The sequence below is a fragment of the Gymnodraco acuticeps genome, unplaced genomic scaffold, assembly GCF_902827175.1.
Source record: "Gymnodraco acuticeps unplaced genomic scaffold, fGymAcu1.1, whole genome shotgun sequence".
Classification (NCBI taxonomy): Eukaryota; Metazoa; Chordata; class Actinopteri; order Perciformes; family Bathydraconidae; genus Gymnodraco; species Gymnodraco acuticeps.
The window spans coordinates 1-25,889 of NW_022992264.1; the positions used below are offsets into that span (position 1 = coordinate 1).

Consider the following 25,889-nt stretch of genomic DNA (forward strand, 5'->3'; position numbering starts at 1 on the left):
TAATACATTTCTCACAGACAGGCCTCATGGTGCCCGTAGGCTTGCCCTCACTGTCAGAGATATAGCTCAAATACATCGCTTCTGGCGTCTTTTTTCTCAACAAGCCGAGGCGCAGCAGCAGTTGTACTCCCACTTGCAGCCATGCTTCTGGTTTTCTCACATGCTCTGGCAGCTAGCGCGTGCACGAGAGAGGGGAGGGACTTTAGAGCGTGCTTGAGAGGGAGACTTCGAGCGGCTTGAGAAGGGAGGGGCTGCAGGCACGGCTGCAGTGCAGGGAGTGGAAGCAGAGCGCTGAAAACACACGGCTCTTATTAAAACGGCGCTTTCTCACCGGAGTACTTTTCCCCGTCATTCTTAAAGTACCGATACTAATGAAACGGAGGGAATCGTAACGTTTTTAACGGTCAGGGTATCGCGGTATACCTTTCAAGTATCGGTACACCATGCAACACTAGTCAGGAGTCAGTGTCTCTCCCCCAAACTCACACATATAAAATTCGATATGAACTGAAGAGCCGCATGAAACTAGGCAAAGAGCCGCATGCGGCTCGAGAGCCGCGGGTTGGCCACCCCTGGCCTAGACCATCCTTATAAGGTGAGTATTCAGACTTCCTCGTGACTCTGTTTGGTATAGGTCATCCAGTGCCTAAAGCACCGCCTCTGGCGGTCAGTAGGTATGAAATAGAACGATAGTTACGTATGTAACTACGGTTCTATGAATACTGGATGACCGCCAGAGTTCTTGGTCACTCGGAATTTCGTGTTTCTGCGAGAAGATTCCATAGGACTGAACTCGTCGACGGCACCGGAACTTATGCCTTCCGGGTCGTACGAGGTCACACGTGACTTTGTTGATATAAATATTCGACCTACGCATGCACGAGACAGAAGATATCCAGTTGCTAAGCACCGCCTCTGGCGGTCATCCAGTATTCATAGAACCGTAGTTACATACGTAACTATCGTTTGAATGACTTTGTATACTGCAGGGTAGCTTGTGGATTTACTCCAGGTGGAACTAAAGTCTGATTCAACACTTGATTATATTTCACATTATTAATCCAATCTGTAAAGTAACTAATACTAAAGGTATTAAGTAAATGTAGTGGAGTAAAAGTAAACCATTTACCTCTGAATTGTAGCGGAGTAAAAGTACAAAGTAGTATAAAATGAAAATACTCAAGTAAAGTGAGCTCAAGCTAAAAACATTTTACCACGAATACTGATATATATCTTGTGTGTATGACTTGGAAAGTTAGAGATAGCAAGTAGGTAACATAACTCTCCTGCCTTTATTTGGTTAAAATTGTACTCTTAGAATGTTAATACTAAGTTTGTAGTTAGAGAAATTAAAACTCACAAGGAAAAAACATGAATGCTTTTATTCCTAGTTCTTCTTTGTTAAGTGTCTTTTTGTCCCAGATGGGTTTATGCATTCTTACGTTGGTTGCTTGTATAGGTAGCTTGGTATAGGCTTGGTAGAGATGTGTTACTTGGGTCAAACAGCAGACCTTATTTACTGCATGAATCAAAATCTAAGGCAAACAAATGGTAGTGCAGGTAGAGAAAAGGAGTTTGTGGATTAAAATGGAGGTCTCACATTTAGGTTTTAGGATCAAAACCGATTTGTACTGAATGAAAATCACCCGGCACTCGATGGAAACAGATATAAGATATTGTGAAACGAAATGTTTTGCCACAACACGACTACATTGTGACAGGGTCCACGTGTGTCCACAGCTCTGTAGAAGCTGACTCAGCATTACCTCCACGCCGGCTGGGCCTGCAGATCTTCCTCCGGAGGATCTCCGTCCGACACAAAGCAGGAGACACTGTGCTTGCTGTAGCGCTGGGTGAAGGAGTACAGCAGGGACGCCCTGGCCTCCTCAAAATGCTCTGACCTGGGAGGAAACAACTCTTTATTTCATCAAAGTCTGCCAGTTCTGTGGAGATAATACTCTATATGGTGTGATCACTGCGAATCAAAATAAATGGGAATACTGATGAAAGCGGTGGAAGAACAGGGAACGCTTTGTGTTTCAGGTTTGTTGTGAATTGGGTTCAGCCTTCTTCCCTACAAAGGAGCTTTCAAGGAGATGTATAAACAATGTATTCTCTTTTGGCAGTACTACTCTTTGAAATTTGATTCATGAATATTTACTTTGCTGGCCTTTCTGTCCAGAAAACGGGGTTTTTCAAGGTAAATTGTACAGTCCCCGACCCGTGCTACAGCGGGCCAAAACACTTACATTAGGGTAAACGCGCTGTACTTTCAAAAACGATGTAAATATCTAAACACAAATGTGGCAAATCACATGCAAATATAGAAGAAACATCGTCACAAAACATGCACAGCGTTTACTAAAAGCGCTGCAAACACTAAATACTGCAAATAGAAAATGCTGCAAGAAGCTCAAAACACAACGCAAACGGGGACACTCAAAAGTGATGGGACTGGGACTAGAGCACTTGTTGACATTTGGGGATTATTCAATTGGTCAACAATCACGGTCACGTTGGCACACGTTTATGATTGTAAATGTTTTGTTAGTTTATTTGAAACGACTAGGTTAGATAGCTAGCTTACAGAAAACTGTTATACAAGTGGAAAGGAATCATGTAATCATAATATTGAAACAAGCCAATTAAAAGGTACATTTAAAGTAGGCTTCCAGTGACACGACAGTTGGCCAACTTTATAATCCCGAACGTCAACAAGCACTCGGTCCTATCTGTGCGCATCACTGTTGCCCTTGTCAGCCACCGTACATTTGTGATACTAAGCAAGCAAGGTTGATGACATCAAGGGAATGAAAACATGTCTTTGTAGAAAGAAATAAACCCTCCTACCCAGGCTGTATGTCGGCAGGTTCTGGTGATTCACTTAGTAGTTCGGTCTGTGGAGCGTCTGACACCTTACTGTTCTTTGGAATCACTGGGGCCTTCTTCCCTTTACTGGTCTCCACTGGGAAATCCTTTTTAGCCTTGAAACACACAAACACACAGTAGCTGACGGGTTCATACTGAGGTTAGCTTCTACATTCTGTGTAAACACCAGCTTGTTTAAGAAAGGGAAAAATTGAGTAAACTGGGCGAGAAGTGCTCACATGTAAAGCCCCTGACCCCACACCAGCAGGAGGTGACTGGAGCAGGAATGTGTGTGTACCTCCTGTTCAGCGTGTCTGCTCCTCTCCAGTGCTTCTCACGAAGCAGCTTGGCTCGGAGGAGACGCAGCGCCTCCTCTCTGATGTCCTCGTCTAACAGTCTGGGTCTGAACGTCACCTGGATCAGGCATCTCTACGAGAGGAGAGATGGTGATATGACAAGAGTTTCTCACATTTAGAATATAAAGCTTCTTGACCAGTTTTCTTCCTCACTGAGGACTTTTATTTTAAGCCTGTTCTTCTTATAACTCAATTGAGGTTTAAATGAGTTTTGGGGAGTCTCCTGTTGTGGGATTTCTCTAGCGTGAAACGAGGAGGATAATCCCTGTTTTCCAATTGCAGACTATTTACTGGATTTCTCCCACTGGGCCACTGTTATTGGGTGGAAAAAAACCAAAATAGAATGCAATTATTTCCATAAACACAACATTCTTCCACTCTAGTGATGGGAACTTTTGAACTGTCGCAACCCAAAAACAATAAACTGAAATCTTAAAGGAGCCATGCCATGATAATGTTCAGGTTCATCTTTGTGTTCTGTGCCTCTACTCTGGGACATGTCTCCATGTTATCTTTCTCATACTGCCTGTGCTGCAGCACCTCTTTTCACCCTCTGTCTGAAACCAGAGCCCTGTCTGCCCCTCCTACTACTACTGAAGTAAACAAAGGAGTTCAAGGGAGGCGTATCAGGCAGGGGGGGGGGGGACTTTGGGATTTTAGCCTTTGCAGACCATTTACATGCACACAAACCTATATAACACTCCAGGAAAGGGAGCGCCCCAAAAAGCACAATAGGGCTCCTTTACACAGCAGCTGTGTAGATTTGCTCAGTTACTTCCAACACCTATCCTCCACATTGTTGACAGGGGCTGACACCAAACTCTTTAAAGAGCTTCAAGCAAAGAGGTAAAAATGAAACATTAAAGTATGGTTTACATTTTATGGTCATTGTACAAAAATATTCTTTATTTTTCCAACACGCCTATACTGAAATGACTCTTTGTCCAGGAAAGCCATTGACATGATAGCACAATTAAAAACCACATGTTCACTTCCGTCAGATGTCCAGTAGAGTGCATCATCACACCATACAGGAATCTGTGAGCCAATGGCAGCTGTAATGGCAGTTTGTATCACTGTAGTTCTGTTGAAGTCAAACTGGAAACGTTCCTCTAATATCCTGTAGATTATTACATGTTTTTGCTAGTCCCAGGTTTGGTGTCTTTACATAGTCAAATTAGACATCGCATTCAAAAGCTCACCTCCATTTTGATCTGATCTTATGTAGCCTACAGTTTGATTGCGGTTTTGCAACAAAAGGTACATTTATATTTTGGAAGCTAACGATTAAATGAAAAACACAACCTTTGGAGATCAGCAGGGACAGGATGGGGGGAAATTAATATTAGTGCTAAAATATTCTTCAGCTGTCCCCAAAAGTGCTAAAAACATGATAGTTTATAGAAGTTCTCACAGTCCATATTAAAGAGGCATTCCAGAAATGTAGTATTGCTCTTCCATGAACTCCGAGGAATCACAAGACATGTTAAAAGACTTGCAATTTAACAATTATTTATCAAATATAAATATTTAAATCTATTTGTATTGGAGATTTTACTATAACTTCTTATGTTTTTATAAATATCTTTATTTGTACTTATTTTGCATTGGACATTTCACTTTAACTTCGTATGCTTATGTCAATACATTTATTTTTATTTTAACCTTTTACTGCAAATTCCATCTATATTATTTTTGTATTATTTTATTATTGTAATCTTTTATTTGTTTTATTCTAAAATTGCCAATTTCAATGAAACCCAATTTCCCCCAGCACAAATCAAATATTTTGATTGTGTGTAAAATTGGTGACGTGCCCCTTTAATATCAATGTAAACAATAGAGGTGTGTTACTCCACCTCCCCAGGCAGCAGGCGGCCCGCGCTGGGGGTGATGCTGAGGTCTGAAGGCTGGGGCAGGCTGAAGGAGAACAGTCTGGGGGGAGCCATGGTGTCCTTGGTTACCGGAGGGGCTGGTTGTTGGTTCTGGTGATTGATGGTTTGATGGTTGGTCAGGTAGAGCATGGCAGTGGAGTGGTCTCCTACTGCTGTGGCCCCAAACTGCACCAGAGAGTGGGAGAGCTGCAAAGGAGGGCGGACCCCCACTGCCCGGCAAGACAGGGGGAAATCTCTGATGATAAAGACAATAAGAGATATAGATCAAACATATTGGATACAGCTGAACTGAATCATATCCATCAACTGATGCCATCAGGGACATATTGGTCTATAAATCATCAGATCCATCTATGATATCAAATCAATCAGAATACTTGATTTACAATAAAAAAATCAAATAAACAAAGATAAACCATTTTTAATATAAAAAATGATTATATTCATATAAGAAGTTAAAGTAAATGTCAAATAAAATATGTATAAATAGAATAAAATATTAACAAAACAAAAAAATGTGCAATAAAACTGAAAATTAATTAATATATTTCTAAAAACATAAGAAGTTATAATAAAATGTACGATAAAAGATAAAATAAAAAGAAATACAATAACAAATGTTTGTATAAACATAAGAAGTTAAAGTAAAACTCTGCACATTGAACTACAATACATAACATGCATAAAACAATACACAGTGGTGCTAACACAGTGTTAGATTGAAAGGTAACCGGTTTATTCCTGATTTGCAGTGGAGCTGGAAGCTGTACTCCTTGGCCTTGTTGGCGCTGAAGATCAGATCAACCTTCAGAGTCTCTTGTGGGAGCAGAGTGCCGAAGCCATCGTTGGGCTGGACCTCCATGAACTGCAGTGCAAGGAAGCGCAAACTACAGAATTACTGTCATGACCTTTACGTTTTCTGAGTAAATCAAACCCTCTATTTCGGGATCCTTTCAATGTAATTACATCCAGTAGTTATCTCTCTCTATTGACTGTTTGCATTGAATAGATGAAATATATTGACCAATTTTGTCTTTTAACTTCCTGTTTGCATTGGAAGCGGGAATGTGTCCATGTGTGGCTTTACATCTACTTCTTCTGCCTACACTTTAGCACATATCTGGGCAGTTTATATACTGTAACATAGAGCCGTAATAACCGCCAGAGCCAGATAAAGCCGGATCAAATTAAAGACAACAACTGGTAGCTATTTTTATTGCACCCCTTATTAGATTAGTGCCATTAACACAGCAATAAAAGCAGAAGTCTAGGAAAACACTGGAAAATTAACATTCTAAAATTGGGTCGGCAGTTAAAGGATTGTAGTGTTTTTTTGTTGGTAATGTCTGAGTGCACCATTCTCAGGTAATCAAGTTGATTGAATCTCATTAATACTGTTTACTATCCACTCTTTTAAATGACTCAGATCTGTACTAGGATATAGCTCATAGTGCTGCTGCTTCACATTCCAAATATCCAACTGTTTTATTTCTACCAAAGCAGCTCCTCGACGAGCGTTTGCTGTAGTGCTGAACTGCATTTGCTGTTTCCACGGTAACCACAGAGGTTGCCAAATCAACCAGGACTGAAATCTAAAGGATTGCAACTTTAAGGGTTGAACAAAAAGAGCAAATCTAAAAAATAAATGAATAGGAGAGCTGTGAAAGCAAGAGTAAAGAGGAATTTCCAACAGTGCATAGATATTTATTGAATAACTAAATGAGTCTCCTAAGCACCTGACACATGAAGTAATCAGTTGGATTCTCAATCAGTTCTTAGAAAAATATTGATTTATACTTAATTGGTTTTAACAGTCAGTTGTGTCAACACTGTCAGATGAAGGTTTTTTCATTTTTTGTCATTCTTTTAAAGAAACATGTTACTCTCCGTTGTGTTGATATATTATAACACCACATGAACTACATGTCATATTTTTTTTTTTAATGAAGAACACTGATTATTTATACTTAATATTTAAAGTTAATGTACAAAATAAAGGTATTTCAAAACTGGGTTTTTCAAAATGGTGTGAATTCACAAAGAAATCTATGAAATTAATTAATTTCTTATTAATAAACCCCAATATGACATACTTGAGGACTTTGAACTATTGTTGAATTGATTAAATGAAAACCATGACCTTATATATATATTATTTCATATAAGTATTTAAAAAAAAGAAGAATATGACCGAATGCTTGTTTTGTCCCTTATCTCAAGAATTAGTGGAAAAAGAAGACATTAGATTTAGTGAGTTTCCTATGGCATGGATCCAAGTGACTGTACATCAAATGTACAGTAATATTAAACACAAGCCTATCGCAGTACTACAAACTGAAAAGAGAGAAGCTCTTGAGCCGTGTGCCGTACGTCTGGAACGCCCAAAAAGCCAAAGTCCTGGGGCAGCAGGGAGGTGTTGGTGAGGCGGACGCTGCTCCTCACCGACTGGTTAACGGAGCAGAAGCCAAAGTCCACCTGGGCCCGGTCAAAGAGCAGCTCTGAGCAGGTCACCACGGCCTGCATGGTGAAAGGGACCGGCTTCACCTGAACGCACACACATAAAGCAGCTTTACAGATCTTGGGGTATTTTTCTTCAATGAATAATCAACAAAGAGGATCAGTTTCCTTTATACATGTTACAACACTGCATTAGTTTCTCTTTACTTCATTCTAATTTCATAATAATGTTAATATCTGTAATGATGGTTGGGTTTATGTAACACAAATGGCTTCCAGTGGCTGTTCTGAAAAACTGCTCTGCACTGCTATCACTTTTTAAATCTTAATTACATGATTTCATTTGCGGACTGAAGAGAAAAGCATTGCCGAGAACATAGACTGAAACAACATGAACTTGGGACGAGCATGTTATCCAAATAAATACGCCTCCTTAAGTCCCTGATTTCAGAAATATGAGCTTTTTGAGGATCATTTTACAGATGACCAAGTGGCTGTTAAAGTCAAGATGCAATACAACATTCCTTTTGAATTCATTAAGATCAAATCTGTATTCATATTTTCCACTTATTCAACAATATATGCCAAGATAATAGTTTTGTTGTAATTTTATAACAAAATCGAATCATTTTTCTTCTTACGTGACCTCATACCAACCAATTTCAACCAACATAAATCATCCACAATTTTTAGCGGCAACATAGCCACAGTCCTCTTTAGCTCCATGTCGTGCTACATTCTAAGCCCACCCACTTTTAACAGTCCAATCATTTGCGCATGATTTGATTCAAATCCCTCTTGTTACTGTACACTGCTCAAATATTTGTTACACTGGGACTGGGAAAAAAGTCTCCCAGTGCGACAGAGTGGCCAAGCCCCCAGGAAGTTAGTTGGGCATTGAAGCAAATTTGTGTAGTGGCCAAACTGTGGTACTTCAACTTCCATGTCAGTCGTGTGACGTCACACACTCGTGGGCCCTACAAATACTTTTTACCAGCGCTGCTTTTTACCATAGTGAGGCGAAGTCCCTCCCCTTCCGGGGACCTCCATGGGACCTTATTTCGGAAAAAGTATGTATTGAAGTCAATGGCGAGAGAAAGATTATCTTTCGATCCCGTTTCAATTGTGCCACGAATTACACATATGATGTTTGTCAATTTAAAAGATAATTTTGCAAGTAAAACATAAAAATAAATGTGTCGTAAAAATGTGGAGTAACACTTTTTTTTTTTGAACTACATCTCCCGTCTCGCACCACACACCAAGACGGCCGTCACGTTGGCACATTTCACTTCTTTCTTTCGGAATGAGGCGAAAAGTATTACAAGGATGCAAACTCATCAGGTATGAAAAAGGTGACAAGGATCCGAGCCCCCCGACCCCACGGAATATCGGCTTTAAAATGAGGAATAACAGATGATTTTAGCAGTCAGAACAACTAAAGCAGCAGTGGTAATAATAACAGAAACGCGAAAGAGTCACATCTAATAGAAATATATAAAAGCATTTATTTTAATTGTGTAGCAGTCAGTTTATAATTTTGGCAGCACTGTTGAGCATTTTGGAAATGTATTGTCATGCCTCTGTGCAAGGCTTAGTCTTTCTATCTGTATAGCCACTGGTGTTAAGTAACTACGTTCATAAACTCAACAAGTACTATATGTGGGTACAATTTTGAGATACTTGTACTTTATTTAAGTATTTAAATGTTTTGCTACTTTGTTCTTCTACTCCTCTACAGTTCAGAGGTACATGGTGTATTTCTACTCCACTACATGTATTTAATACCTTTAGTTACTTTACAGATCTGGATGAATGATGTGAAATATAATCAAGTGTTAAATCAGACTTTAGTTCCACCTGGAGTAAATCCACCAGCTACCCTGCAGTATACAAAGTCATTCAAACTAACTGCACCTTTACCAGCTTTGAGAACACTTTCATGATCAATCATTATAAAACACATCATATATATTATTCTGAAATGGACCAATCTGCACAATGACTACTTTTACTGTCGCTACTTTCACTATATTTTGATGAGAATACTTTTCTACTTTTATTTGAGTAACATTTTGAATGCAGTACTTTTACTGTAACATAGTATTCCTACACTCTGGTACTTCTACTTTTACTCAAGTACAAGATCTGAGTGCTTCTACTTTTACTCAAGTACAATATCTATACTTATACCACCTCTGTTTATAGCCTATGAAAAAAAAACTATTAGAAAACGAAGGCTAAAGCTAACGTTAGCAGATAGTGACAATGTATGCTAGTTAGCTAGCTCAACGATTCCTTAAATAATATTGCAACAGAAAAAAAATTCAGTTCACATCACGCTCTGCCGCTCCGACAGGGAGCTCTGCTCTGAACACCCCGTTCTAACAGCTGTTCACCAGCGGTGTGCCACAGTCACACAGTTAATATTAACAAACGCACCCGTAGGTAATGTAGCTGCTGAAGCGAGACCATCTTCGCGGAGCAGCAAAGCCTTATTATACATCCATGAGCAGAGCCGACAGGCAGGAAGACTCAAGCACACAGCTCGCGCTTCATTATAATATATAAAAAAAAGAACACCATGCGTGTCATGATGGCACATAACAGCTCGCGGCCGCAGATTACTCCGGGTCCCAGACCCCCCCATACCCCAAAAAATATTTTTATTGCAGATCTACATGAATCACACAAACGACCTATTTTGGATTCAAAACGGCGAATTTCGCCGAAAGGTGACAAGTTTGTATCCCTGGTATTAAACGAGGTTAACATCACTACAAGTCTGGGCATGTTGAGAGCTGTACATACACAAAAGGGGAGTTAGTCGGTTTTCTGGGATTTGTAGTCTTTCTAGTTACATATTTTTCATAGTCTTATATTTCAACAGTTTTACGACAAACTGTGACTTTTTTGACATGGAAATTGTTTTTTAAGATTGACAAACATCATATGTGTAATTCGTGGCACAATTCAAACGGGATCGAAAGATCATCTTTCTCTCCCCATTGACTTCAATACATAATTTTTCTGAAATAAGTCCATTGGGAAATAGACGTCTGTAAATCAGCTACTACTATACTTACTATAAATACTTTTTTGGAGGTAAATAAACTACCCAATAAGAACACTTTAATAGCCATAATATAAATAAGTGATTCTTGACTGAACCCACATTTTTGTATCTTCATTCAGGCCATTTTTGGCTCCATGAGCCACTGAGTAATTGTCAACGCTGCACCCAGTTGTCTTCATACATCCATGATTGTGGCTCATTCTGTGCTTAAAAAATAGTTCCTCGACACTAAATAAGGCTAGTCTCACAGATTATTGAAGATAAATCAATAATGGATGCATTGGTTTTGGTCTTTTTATGGGATTGATTGGCAATATGAAAAGATATTGTATTATCAGCCTTTTTCCTTTAACAATTCTTTATTATGTATGAGCAGCACTACTTTAGAAAACTAAGTAATCTTGGGGGCTGTGTTTTTTTACTCAAGATCACGTCTTCCTGGATCATGTCAACAGATGAACTTGTTTATAGCTCTCTGCATCATTGCTGTCCTGGCTGTTCTGGTGTCTGGTGGTGACCATACAACAGCGTGTGTGTTTGTGTGTGTGTGTGTTGGTCTAATGCCAGGGGATCAGGGTCTAGGGCGGAGGGCAACAGCTTTGGTGCTCCACATGAGCATCCTGGCCCAGTCTTTGGCTCCGCTTCCCCCCCACAATCCTCTCCTCTCAGGAAGACTTGGAATACGGGCTGGATGGGGGGGAAGGTGACGATTTGGCAAGAAGACCAACCAGATTTAGATCAGCTGAGAAAGAGGACTGGCATCGATGCAACACCAATGTTTAAGCAGCTGCTCCGTGTTTTTGAATAAAGGCTGCTGCTGACGAGCTGAAGGAATTCAGTCGATAGGAGATATTTATTTTACGCTTCAAGGACTTCTGAGTTTTCATATTTCCAAATGCAAGTTTGTTTTGAAAAAAGGATGTGTTAAGAGATGTATGCCTCTTGAGGGAAACGATTTATGTTGTTTGACACAGATTTGAAAACAGTCTCCCCGATAGTGTTTGTTGCACAATAATGCCCCGTGTAACAACAAATTCATGATGTGTACCGTTCTAAAGATACAGCTCTGAGACCACTCAACATTTTTCTTAAATCTCAATCTCTACATGTATGGCAGCCATTCCATTCCAGTGTCAGAGAAATGCTGTCAGTAGTTTATGGAATACAATTAAAAAAAAATCCATTTACACAACTCATACCCATAGATAATTTTGCAATGGTCTCTTAATTTTTTTCAGAGCTGTATATTGTAATATGTTCATCGCATTAAGACACACCTATTATATGTGATTATTGTAAACTAATTAGGAATAAACTGATTCCAGATTGAGCATCTACATGTTTTAGTCCTCACTGAGTGCAAACAAATAAATAAAGCCTCGATCAGATATTATCAAGCCCTAGGTATCAAAAACAGTTTGCGCAGATAACAGCCATTGGAAAGCTGCAAACACGCATTTAAAGGGGCCACATTATGGTCATTTTCAGGTTCATATTTGTATTTTGCCTACTGTGACATGTCTCCATGCTTTAATGTTCAAAAAGCTCTTTATTTTCCTCATACTGCCTGTGCTGCATCACCTCTTTTCACCCTCCGTCTGAAACCAGAGCCCAGTCTGCTCTGATTGGTTAGCTGACTGGCTCTGTTGCGATTGGTCAACCGCTTAGAGATGTCCCAGTCCTTAGCCTATTGGAGCACTAGCCAATAGGAGCGCGAGTGTGACATAGTGATGTCATTATGTTATGGAAGTAAACAACTTTCAGATTCTTGGACAGTTTTATTTATCTAACAATGAACCATTCTGAATTCCACTCTGATTGACTTCTTCTCCATAGCAATAACTGTTTACCACAGTAATAAGAGCCATTCGCCAGGACCAAACATGATTTATTGGCAATAAAGTTGATATAATTGAAATTGATGACCAGGACAGATGCCTACATTAAGCTGACATTCATCCATCTGCTGCCTGCTGTGTCTCAGCAGTGTGTTGAGAAACATCGTCAAGAAAAATGATTGCATTTGTTTCTGAAAAGTGTTTTTTTCTGTTACTTTAGTATGACGGATGGCGCTGAATAATACAACAGCCTCAGGTGCTGTTGATGAGGGGGAAAAGCCAGAGCAGAGATGTGAATCACAGCTTTTTCGTTGCATTTGGCAATAAGACACGGGGGAATGTTTTTCTCAAAATGTGCCCAAAATTAACCCAGAATAAATATATACATAATATAAATGTGAACCCATTTCAGCTGCACATTGTTTTGAAAAAGTGTCATCTCCAAGGCAGGTAATTAAATTGTTCCTGATAACAATGTAACATAGATGACTTACCAATTTACATGTTGTATCCACATAGGCTTGAACCTTTTAGGAGTTTATTAACTTATCACTTTGTAATTGATGCATTTATTCTGTAAGCCACTTTAACCACATGTTAAAAGGCATGACTTTTAACAAAAGTAACCACAACAAAAATATAATACATGCCAAAAATGGCCAGATAATATGTACGCCATGGAATAAGAAGAAAACACACACTCTGTTCCCTTTTGAGCTTTGAGAGACATTTTCAGTGAAACCATATGGGGTAACCTTTATGCTCGGCTTATTAGCACCCATGGAGTAACTGGGCCTTGGGGGTATGAGATAATTTTAGCTTGTTACCAGCAAAATGGGTTACAACCTTCAGCCGCTCTGCCTCTATTAGAAACAAAGTAGGACACAAGCCCTTTATTTTGCACAATAAGAAAGATGTTTTCAGATAAAAAGGGAGGTTAACTGTAACATACACTGCGTGTGTATTATGTTACAAACCTGGCCTGCTACTAGCACTGTTAGCGGAACCTCTAGGACTCCTGTATCTTCATCAAAAAGCTCCATGGCATCTTTGGATAAGGAGATCCTGTGAGAGAGTGATACAACAAGCAGGTACACTGTGAGGACACATGCTAGTATGCACAAAATGTCATCATGAACTGAATAAAGCAGAGACCCCAATACAGTGGTGCAGTGACGACGTATTTTTGTAGGCCAACCCGGAACTGGGCATTACAAGCGCTCCCTCTACTAAAGCAATAATCCAGTGGATTTTTTAATAATGCAGACAAATAAGCTTTGTGGCAACCAAACCTTTATGCTATTTACATGTTTTGATCATCAGGATAATCTTGACATATTTACACCACTTGAGTAGTTTTTGAAGCGAAATACCTGAAGAAAATTGCGTAAAACTAACTACATCACAGTTGCATGACCTCACGTCAAGACATCCAAGCTAAAATCGGACTTGTTTTTGGTGTTTGCATAAGAGGGACTATTGACTTATGGAATAGACAAGCTAAGTGTTGCTAGGAGTCAGACAGAATATCTGGAGATATTGGGATATCTCCAGATATTCTGTTTTTACGAAAACATGGCCGCACCCGGATATATCTGTTTCCATCAACAACGTTTCCAACTTTTCTTTTGATGGTTTCCAGACTGGGAAGACACTGAGTTCCATTGGCTACACTGAATTTTATTGCACATTTTTATTTAAACTTATGTTTGTTTACATATTTAATTATTTCAGTCTAATATGGTGCAACCCTACTAAATTTCCCCCTTGCGTTAATAAAGTATTTTTGATTGATTCAAATATTTTATGTCGTAGAACAAACATAAAAATCGTATGAGCTTGTATTAACCTCAGATCTTATTTCAGGCATCTAATCAAAAACTTTGACCTGGAGACAAGGGAACTAGAAGTGGTAATATGCCAAATAATTTTCAGATTTAAGGACTCATTCCGGCACCACCCCCTTAATAATAAACATTAGGGTGGAGCTTTTCAAAGAAAGACAAAGATTCAGACCCATTACTTTAACCCACGACTGTGGGATCGGCTCGCCAGGGAAAGCATGGGAGAGATGTAGAACGCGCCTCCACACTACAGTAGGTTGTAGCCATGGTGATGGGAGACGTAAGTATGATTCAAAGAGGCCCAGCAGTCAGGCGTATGTAAAACTCCAGTCCTTCTACATAACATATACTATATATACACTGCATATATGTAAGTGTGTAGAGTTCATTAGCATGTAAACAGTGGTAGAATGTCAAATGGAATTGGTGGTTCAGATCCACCCCCGCCTCTCACTTCCTCTCTTCTATTTTTTTCTTTTCCCTTTTCTGTTTTTCTCCTATCAACTGTCTTCCCTGTCTCTAGCTTTTTAATGCTGGAGAGCTAATGCCCTAAATGTCAGTGGTTTTAAGGCTCTCCAGATGTCAGCTTGTTTTTTTCCCCCAAAGTGCTACAACCTCGCCTCCGACAAATCTGTCAGCTTCAGGTTGGAGGACAGGCTTTTATTTCCTCCTGTGTCAGCTGCAGCTGCTGTAAACATTCCCTACTACACCCTTCATGACTCAACGCTAGAAAAAAGGTTGCTTCCTCGTAGAATTAAATCCCCTTCATTTACAAAGGGGACTAATGAAAATAAGTATTTTCCCTCCCCTTCATTGACCAACAGGGGCTGTATTTAAGGAAGCACTCTTGTTCTGCCTGTAAATAGACTCGCTGCTGGAGAGTCACTCTTGAATTAGCTTGGCAGGGCAGAGTGGAAAAGTGCGGCGGGAAGTCGCCAGGCCCATATGCCCGGGAGAACTTTGCGGACGGATGGGGTTTTAGATTTGACACTGTCCCGCACAGATTTACTTTATCTATCTGTGGCCAGATTATCCACACAGCCTCATCGACAAGTAATTCTCCTTTATAGTCTTTAATGATACTACTGAGATCAGCTAAGGACACTGTAAAGTTGAAATACTTCGAACTGTGGGTACTACTAAGAAAGCTCGAGTGGGAATCATCGAGGGATTTGACCTAGAGCTATTGAAATAACTGGTCAGAACTTTATCTTTCTGTCGATTACTAAAAAACTTTGGATGTGAAACAAAAGATAATTATGACCATCATGATAATTATCACCAAAGGCTGATCATTTTAGCATCTGATTTGAGGAAACTGGGTATTTGTACCTTTTGCCTGATGGTAATTTATACAACATATTTGAAATATAAATTCCTTTTCAATATAGACGCCTGCTCTGATTCCACTTCACCATTAAAAAAAAGTGATGATGAAACGGATTACAAAACAGATTAAGAGGTTTAGGGATTGACCGCTATGCGGAAATGCACGGACAAAATATACAGTAAATGACTGTAAAACAATTTGAAAGTGTTAACCAAACAGGTTGTTTTGTTAATTTGTTTTCCTGGAACTCATGGATTCATTAAAGTTTCTATTTGTTGGTGTGACTGATGAACTATTAGTGAAATCACTGGTGGAGCCGTTTGTTGTAATCTGTAGTAAATCATCCGTGTAATCTCCCTTTTATCAGACGGAGTGGGACACATTGCCAGGGCTCTCCAGGGATTACACCCTTCGTTCTATCCATCGTAGTCAAATGATCTTGTCATCAGTTTAAAATGTAGTTTACAATACATTCTCTACATGCCGACACACTCTTTCCCTTAACCTCCTTACATACATTATAATTGCTTTCAAATAACTAAACCATGTTTTTTCTTTCACAGTTTTAGGTTGAAGTACGCCAGGTCACATGGATGTGGTGATGTGACATGATGTCTGTTCTGAATTCTGCCTATCCCAGTTGGAGAGATAACTAATCAATGAGAGCTCTGTAGCCGGGATTAAACATGGGATCATCATATTTTCATATGGCTCATAGCCATGATTTTTTTTCCAGAAAAACAATTGATATAACTGTAAAGGACATTGTAAGTTGTTTTGAAGTAGGGTTTTTGAGGGACTTATCTATAGTCAGTGTATGTATACAGTAGTTCTGCACGATTAATCGAAAAAAGATCGTGATCTCGATTCAGACACCTATGCGATCTCATTTCTAAATTACGGCGATCCTATGACGTCATGCTGATTTAAAAAAAAAAAAAAATTAAATTATTTTGCTTCTGAATAATACCAACTTGCAATGTCAATCATACTTAAACGATGTAAAGCAAATACTCCATACATTTAACATTAAACATTTAACATTTAACATTGATTAAAGCCAATCTTAAAAAGATTAAACAAACGCCTGTTTGCGACTCCTCAGTGCACACGAAAACATAACTTGGAGAAATAAATAAATACGGATATGTTATTGAAAACCATCTCGAATATGTTGTGTTAATGTTATGAAATGTTTTCTCATAAATGATGCGGTAAGCAGAAGGACAGAATTACGTCTAAACTGACGCCGTGTTGCATTTCTATAGGTTGTAGATACGAGCATGGTTTTATATAGGCTACTATCATGTTTAATCGTGTTTTATGCCGTTTGCCAATACTTGATAAGTCGCTCGTAAAACACAGGAGGTATGGAAGCTAAGAACACCATATATGGTAAATTGTACAGCTGATATAACACAACACATTAGTTGTATTTCCTTTAACTGGTGGATATAGGGTTGCTGCGGGGGGGGGGGGGGGGGGCAGGGGGGGTTGAGACGCACAGGCTGCAGTGGAGACGCTGCGCACAGCTGATCGACAGCTGGAACACAAACCACCAAATACAAAAACATAATTCAGATCCAGTCGTCATGACTCCACTCCGGAGGGATTCCCCGATCACTTCTTACAGTCTCTCATCAAGGGGGTGTCTCCTGTCCCCGGTACAAACACACTGCCTGAGGAAGCTATGTGTATTGTTTTTGTCATTAACCTTTTTCGGGCCATTTATTTATTTATTTTGGTGACGATCCGACCTCCATGCTGCTACTCTGGTTCAAACTGCATCCACCAAACAATATGATTTATCTCCACCTCCCCAAAATAACCCACATCTGACACGGTGTGAGATGTCTTTTTTAACTGTTCTGTCGTCATTTCCTGCGATCTTCTTCATAAAGTCAGTCAGAATGAATGAATGAATGGGCGTTTCTTTGACTATTTATAGGCAAATATGGGCGTTACGTGAAGCCCGCAAAAGCTGCACCGCATTTCGAGTCGGTTGTGATTTATAAAGGGAAACCGGCGTAGGAAGTGCCGTACGCACTTTCCTTGCCGGTACGCAATGTTTGGTGAATCGGGAAGTGGCGGAAAATGTATGGACCTATTTTTCGGATTTCTACTACGTAAGCAACCTTCCCACGTGAATCCTACGCACGGCGTTATACATGAGGCCCCTGGTCTATGAAAACAAGCGCAAAAGAACATGAGCACTTTAAACCTATATATGTCGGGTCGGCTATTTGAAAATAACCTATCTACAAGCTCACAACCGCAACAACCATTATTACTTACTACCAAGCAACTTTACAGAAAGATAAGCCCAATGTGGCTTATAATAAGTATACCTGGCAACACTCACTGACTGCAGCACGTGAGGGCAGGAGCCGGTGTTATGCCGTAGGTTGAAGCCTTGCCGTGGATTGAAGCCCTGTTCGCGGGGACGCGCAAAGGTGACGTCATCGCCTGTATTGAGCGTTCGCCGTTTTTTCACCCTTTTCTAAGCTTTTTTCTCTCTTTTGAATGATATATCAGATTAAACAACAAACGGCTGAATAAATAATGTGCATACAATTGCGAGGAGGCTCGTTTTAAGGACACGTTTTTCAGATCTGTCACAATCTTCGTATTGGAATAAACTTCAGTTTTTGAGTGTATAGTCCCACTCTGTTATATTCCTCCTTCCTACAGAACAGACAATGACAGGATAATATGTGATTTGTCAATAGTCCTATTTCTTAAAACCTTCTCTGTTATTTAAGTGTCTGATAACCACGAATAGTAAGCAATGATATAACAGTAATTATATCACATGATCATGTCAGACACTGTGTTATTTTCAATCAAGCCTAAAAGATAATCACTCACTTGAATTGCTCCTTTGAATATCATTTTTATATATCCCTACTCAACACATGTTTGTATTGTAATGCCACTCATATTTTTTTTTAAATTGTATTTTAAGGTGACATTGAATGCTTTGAAAGGTGCCCTAAAATAAAAGTGTATTATTGGTGTCAATAGGGAAGATCTGCACTGTTCTCTACATAACATGTTCAGAGCAGGTATTTCTCCTGCCGGATTTGGAACCCCCCCTATATCTTTCTCCAGGATAGTCACAACTTCACGAAAATCACACTGGTGCTTGCTGTTCCCCTCTAGTTTATGCTCACCAAAGCATTTCACTCTGGGCCATGCAGGTGAAAAAATAAAGAGGGGCTTCCATATCCGGCAGTGCAGTTGTTAGAGCTGCCGGATTTTGAAGCGCCCCTTGTAATTTTGGCCAGGATAGTCACAGACTCACCAAAATCACACTGGTGCTTGCTGTTCCCCTCTAGTTTGTGCTCACAAAAGCATTTCACTCTGGGCCCAGCAGGTACACAAACTAAAGAGGGGCTTCCATATCCGGCAGTGCAGTTGTTAGAGCTGCCGGATTTTGAAGCGCCCCCTGTAATTTTGGCCAGGATAGTCACAATGTCACCAAAATCACACTGGTGTTGCCTGTTCCCCTCTAGTTTGTGCTCACCAAAGCATTTCACTCTGGGCCCTGCAGGTGAAAAACTAAAGAGGGGCTTCAAAATCCGGCAGATCAGGTGTTGGTGCTGCCGGATTTGGAACCCCCCCTATATCTTTCTCCAGGATAGTCACAGACTCACCAAAATCACACTGGTGCTTGCTGTTCCCCTCTAGTTTGTGCTCACAAAAGCATTTCACTCTGGGCCCTGCCTGTAGAAGAGGCATGCAGTCTTTTTACAGTGCTTTCATCCTGATTGATGAGTCAATAAAGCAGTTCAGTGTTTATGGTCATTTGGCATGTGTATTTGATTATTGATTTTTAATGGCAGTGTTTTAAAAATGGCAAACAAGTGACTATGTCAGTTGTTTGCCTGAACTGTAGAACTGTGTGCAGTGTTGCAAAAGTGCCCTGTTGAATTTAAAATTGAGTGCAAAGCTGAAAATGTGTTTAGATGTTTGGAGACTTGAGCTGAGGTTTTGCTTTTTGAGTGTCACTTTAAATAATGTTGCTTTATGTGTAATTTTAGTGTGTTTGCAAACGAAAAATACTGTATTGGTCTAATTATTTATAATTTACAAACCTATTGCAATAAAGTGAAGAAATGGAGAAGATACCACAAATGTGAACAAATATGTTTGGGTGAGGTTAAAAGAATGTCCCTTTATTTTGTGTCCATGTGGTAATAAAGAACGTGTGCGCTGTTGAAAGAATTCAAAACACTTGAACTTGTAAAAACAGGGATTTATCATTGCCAGGAAAAAGGATAACTTTATTATTATGATATTACACAGAAACGCAGAAATGACTTGGACTGCAAGCAAATAGAAAATCTGCCTCAGGATAGAAAGTCTGCTCTGCCGGATTTGGAAGCCCCTTAGATAGTCACAGACTCACCAAAATCACACTGGTGCTTGCTGTTCCCCTCTAGTTTGTGCTCACCAAAGCATTTTACTCTGGGCCTAGCATTTTACTAGAGGGGAACAGCAAGCACCAGTGTGATTTTGGTGACATTGTGACTATCCTGGCCAAAATTACAGGGGGCGCTTCAAAATCCGGCAGCTCTAGCATATATAAGATATAGGGGGGGTTCCAAATCCGGCAGGAGAAATACCTGCTCTGAACATGTTATGTAGAGAACAGTGCAGATCTTCCCTATTGACACCAATAATACACTTTATTTTAGGGCACCTTTCAAAGCATTAAATGTCACCTTAAAATACAATTACATTTTTTTTTTGTGTTGAGTAGGGATCAATACAGGCGATGACGTCACGTTTGCGCGTCCCCGCGAACAGGGCTTCAATCTACGGCACAACACCGGCAGTATGTTTACAGAAGCGTTAGCATTAGCACTGATTAGCAAAGAGTGACGAGAGCGACTAGTAGTACAAGAAAAACAGAAATTAGTGACGAGGAGGTCGAGGACAATGACAACAACACCGATGAAAATCCCGGTGGCGACTCTGGCGAGAGTGAGAGGGAAGTTGTGCTTGTGCCGAAAAAAGTAGATGGACTGTGCTAGTAGCTAGGCAGCTAGGCTTTATTTACATTTATTCTGAAGCTGTAACTTTATGTTCTGTTCCGTTTTTATATTCAGTACTGACTGCAGTATTTAAGTTAATCCTTTTTGATTCAGTGACATTACTACTCAGTGGAGTCTAGCACTTTGTTTAAGTTTATGTTTTTTTCAGTACAAGAACCTTTAAGTGCAGTAGTTGAACTGGGTGCTAGCCGGTTAGGCTTTTTTAAATATTATTATTCTAAAGCTGTGAATGTTTTGTTTTTATATTCAGCACTGTGGTGAGGTATTTTGAGTAACTTAAGTGCATTCCTCCCTGTAACAAACAGTTGGGTGTCCTGTCACTGTGGACAGGTGCTACTGCAAAGTTTACATTTTGTTATTATAAAGCTGCAAAAATTCTATTTGTTATGTTCAGCACTCAGGCAGCAGCAATATCTTTATTTTTGTTACTGTATGTTTTGTTACCAGAGAGACTTGAGTTTAAGTCAAGCACTTTGTTTAAAGCCACAGTAGTTGGCTGTCAAATTCATTTTAGTTACTTTATACTTTTGCTACAAGAAACTGAGACTTGGATTTAAGTCAAGCACTTTGATGTTGATGGTGTCTGTTAAAGTCACAATAGTTGGCTCCAGGTGCCACATTTTGAATGTAGTAATGTTTGTTCAGTATTCAGCAACTACAGACTAAAGACAAAGTTATGTTTTTGTTACAAGAGAGACAAATCTTGTCTGTTTAAATTCATTGTACTCACGTGACGTCTAAGAGTAAGTAAATATTTTCATTGAAACGATGAGAATCGTGTGAGAATCGTGATCTCAATTCTTATGGAGGAAAATCGTGATTCACATTTGAGTAAGAATCGTGCAGCACTAGTATACAGCACATGGCGATTGGCAAGCCCCCAGTTTGGAGAAACAGACAGGAAGTACACGGAGCAAGGCAGTATACAGCTGAGGGCAGTCAAATAATTAAGCTAATCTAAAAAATGATCTATCTAAGAAAACTGAATATCTGTGTCAAGAACAGCATTTCTAGAATATTTCCCCTGCTTTACCATGCAGCCAGCTTTCCTTTCATATGGGTGACTAAAGGTGTTATCCATCATCTCTTTAAAGCCACCAGACTGGACAAAACAAATGATTGAAGAAAATATGTATTTTGACCTTGTAGAACACAAGAGATGCTGGAAACAGCAGTGACCAGAAACAATTTTGTTTTGGGAGCTAAAATAAGAGTTGTTGTCAAATTTAAAGTGTTCAAAATATTTGAAAAAAATATATCGTATGCTTGAAGTGATATAGACTTTTCAAGGTTGGCCATGTTTTTGCTGGTAAACATATTGTTTGCTTCTGCCCCCATGAAAAGTAGTTAATTGCTTTTCTTTGAGGTTGTAACTCCTGTCGGTTTATCCCAAAAAGGGGCGTAACTATGGAAACAGATATCATACAACCCCACCTGAAACACATCAAAATATCCCTTTAAAACTCCATATTTTGTCAGTTATACTGAAACACTCCAAGGAACAACCAATGCAACTTTTATGTCGTGTGTGAATGACAAAATAACCCCTTCTCCCAAACAGTAATTGGTTACTTGAACACAATTTCATGTTTTCTGTTTCCTTCTGAATTCCTCTTAGCTGAACAGGATCGCAAACAGTGTATGGAACAATGCATTGGATATGTGAGAGGAACATGTGGGTTGCATGGTGACAAATAAAAGTGGAGGAAGGCAGGCAGAGAGGGATGAAGCAAGGGAAAGACATTGACGGATGTGGGCAGGTTGAGCACAATCCTCCAGAGCAGGAAGCGAGAATGTGCTGCTCACCCTCTCCCTAAAGCCTGAGGAGGGGAGGCAAGAAGCAAGCACCTGAGTAAAGAATGAAAGCTATGAGTCATTTGGAATCCAGATTTAACTGTGTATGAGTATGCGTGGAGGAGACAGTGAGTGAAGGCAGTGCTGCTAATGAGGATTTAGAAATCCAATCAGGCTCTGGGTAGGAAAACATTGGCAGTGCCTTTTTAATGACACACCACCAGTGAATAAAACAAAAGCCAATCTGCCAAAAAATTGGACAGATTAGAAGGCGAGATCCAACCATGACGGAGGCAAAATAGGAACACAATGTCAGACTAAATTACAGGAGTGGAAAAAGATTACAAATATTTAACTCAAATTAGTTAAACCACACTGTACACATCCTGCACTTAAAATGGTATTTAAGTTAAAGTAAGTAAATATAATCAGCAAAATCTACTTTAAATATTAAACATATGAGTAACAAATGCAACAAATCATGAAAAAACACCTTAAAGGGGCACTAGTATGGTTTTTGAGGTTTTCCCTTTCCTGTAGTGTGTTATATAGGTTTGTGTGCATGTGGTCTGCAAAGGCTAAACTCTCAAAGTTCCCCTCCAGAGGGAGTTTCTCTCCCTCTGTAAAAAAGGGAGAGAAACTCTCGCCGCTATTTGACTACTTTGCTTACTTCTGTAACATAATGACATCATTTTGTAACGCTCAAGCTTTTATTGTCAGATGGCGCTTGACCAATCACAACAGAGCTCCCAGCCGACCAATCAGAGCAGACTGGGCTCTGGTTTCAGACAGCTAGTGGAGCCTCGCAGATGGGGGTGCTGCAGCCCCCTCAGCACCTTATTTTGTTCGCAATATCAATCTGTTCCACAATCTCAGCAATTATCTCAGTAAGACGATGTAATAAACTGGATTTAACCTTTGAAGCTAGCTCTGGTGTCTCAGGTTATGTAATCAGAATCAGGTTCCAGCATATAAGCAGCGGTGGACGGTGGATACACAGAGGGGCGAGAGGAAGAGTTTGAGAGTAACAGAGAGAGGCAGAATGGATGCAGAGTGAGAGGGGAAGTGATAGAGGAGTGTAGAGAAAGGCAATGAGAGTGAAGCATAGTCAAGAAGGGAGGTGAGAGGCCAAGAAAAAGAGAGTGGGAGAAGACAGTGCAGGAGCAGAGAGATGGAGACACAGAAGAGAAGACGTGTGATAGAGAAAGAGTAGGGAGGGGGTGGTAGCTGTGGCTGCAGCGTTAGTGCTTGTGAACGCTCAGCAGCAGTAATGCTGTACTCTAAGCCGCGCATTAAAACCTCTGCTGATTCACTAAAGCAGATTACTGACATTTTCCCACTTTTCCCTCCTGCCCCCTTCCTGAACGATGACTGCTGCACGGCCTTCATTCTTATCGTATTGGAGGAAAAATTCCTCCTGTTAATATGTATTGTTTTAGCATCAGCTATCGATACACAAAGAACTGCAAAGTTAAAAAAAGGAGGGTGGGCAGAAGAGTGCCCAGGCTGAGTTTTTACATACTGCACGCCTCTCATATTTGCCCTGGGGGTCTCCTGTCCGCTCTCCTGGCATTCAAACTGCAGTTCAACTCCTGCCTCTCCAGCTAAATATAGAGCCGGTATTGTTGTAGGAAGAATTACCATGTCCTCCAAAGTCATTACCATTACGCTCAGAGTGCAGGTGTGTGGAAGCAAGTCTTTTATACCCACTGGCTGTTGAATGGCTATAGTGTACCTCCGTTAGACTCCAAAGCTTGTTTATATAAAAAAGGGAAGCTATCATATAAGCTTTGCAGTAACACACGTACCAGGCAATACTGTCAACATTATATATTTACGGTTAAGTGGTGTAAAGAGGTATTTGTTAATTGGGGTCAACTAACACCTCTATATACATCCAAGAACTCTTAACACAGACTTTTCTACAGTATGTGCAGAATATACAATCTATAGCAGTTTTTCAACAGGAAAACTAGCTTGAAGGGAAAACAGATTGCACTTTAATAGAAGGTTGATAGAATCTTAACAAGCTTAAGGTCTAAAATAAGATTATGAATGCTCCAGTGGTTCCATTATCATTGCATCCTCTGCGTGTCCTTCCTTACCTCGGCAGGAACTTGAGTTGGGCGTTGAATCTCGATTGAGCTTGGATGAAACCCGTCTTTGGAAGGATCTCCATGTGTTTCCTCATTTCCGGGCACACCTCAAAGGTCAGCTTCAAGGCTGTGCTGGCTCTGTAATGCAATAGTTTCATTAGCTTAATGCTAACACAGCAAGTGCATACCTGTATAAAAAAAGGGGGTTATCAAGGGCTGTCTGTGCTGCTACTGAATAATAATGCACAGGCAGTAACGCTCAGGCAATATTGCACAGGAAATGCTGTTGACTTTTTCTGGCATAAAAAAGACAACATGAAAGCAGCGTTGAGGTGAGCCATCCATTTCATATAACAGCAACAAAAACAAAAGAACATCTGCCAGGTGCAATGCCCAGTGGATCTTTACCTTTTACCCCCCAGGGACTGAAGAACAGACAGAGAAAATACTTTTAGTTTGAGTGACAGACAAATTGCCTTTTATGGATTGATGTACCACCCAGTCCAAATCATTTAGGTCACCCCATTTTCCAGGAGCTCCAGATGGTTGTGCCTGTGGCTACAAGCCTCAGTTATAGCTGAAGCTATTTTATAAATGGCTCTTCATCTTGGGAATTCTCCATCACATCCAACCACAGCCCATACGTTTACACCTTCAGACAACGATGACAGTACAAACACAATGAAATAAACCTGTTTGCTGGAGGTGAAATGCGTGTAACATTTAGCTATGTCTTCTTTCGTCCTCAGAGATACAAAGGTGAGCGAAGAGTGAGCTGTGGCGAAATCGACCGAAGGGACCCCTCATTTTTCGATTCCCCCTCTCAAACGAAATGCCCCACTTTGAACAGAGAGGTCAACCAGATGGTTGTTTCCCCGAGGCAAGGACTCTCAGGAACACTTGGGGGTATTAAGTCGCTATCTTTATTCAGGCCAAATGATAACCTTCAAGAAACTCTCAGAAGAGTATTCATGGGTACATAATCATTTAGGGCAATTATAATTTTAACTAACAGGGGCATTTAGCTGATCCTATCTTTTTTACTGGCTGCCTGTGACTAGCTTATTTCTGAAGCAATGTCTCGTGATTTAAAGGTCACTAAACATCATTTCACGTCATTTGCTGCCTTGGGGTAAAACTCACAATGATTATGTAATCAGCACATTATACAGTTTTATTTGGTTGTCGCTTTACATATTAAAACAGAAACTGTGTTCTAGGAAAGCATTTCTTAACTTAAAATGTGAGATTCACCTCCAAGAGGATTTCCTTAAT

General features: G+C 40.0%; 1 protein-coding gene across 1 annotated transcript in view; it reads right to left on the minus strand.

Moving 5' to 3' along the window:
- Positions 1-1,766: 1,766 nt before the first annotated feature.
- Positions 1,767-25,889, minus strand: part of cfap74 (cilia and flagella associated protein 74) — a gene marked incomplete at its 3' end in the record, with an annotated part of 69,013 nt that continues 44,890 nt past the window's right edge. The window contains 9 exon segments of the mRNA XM_034206986.1: positions 1,767-1,901; positions 2,851-2,984; positions 3,167-3,198; positions 3,201-3,297; positions 5,084-5,354; positions 5,851-5,984; positions 7,490-7,663; positions 13,468-13,555; positions 24,624-24,752. Of these exon segments, the coding sequence (XP_034062877.1) occupies positions 1,767-1,901; positions 2,851-2,984; positions 3,167-3,198; positions 3,201-3,297; positions 5,084-5,354; positions 5,851-5,984; positions 7,490-7,663; positions 13,468-13,555; positions 24,624-24,752 (1,194 nt within the window).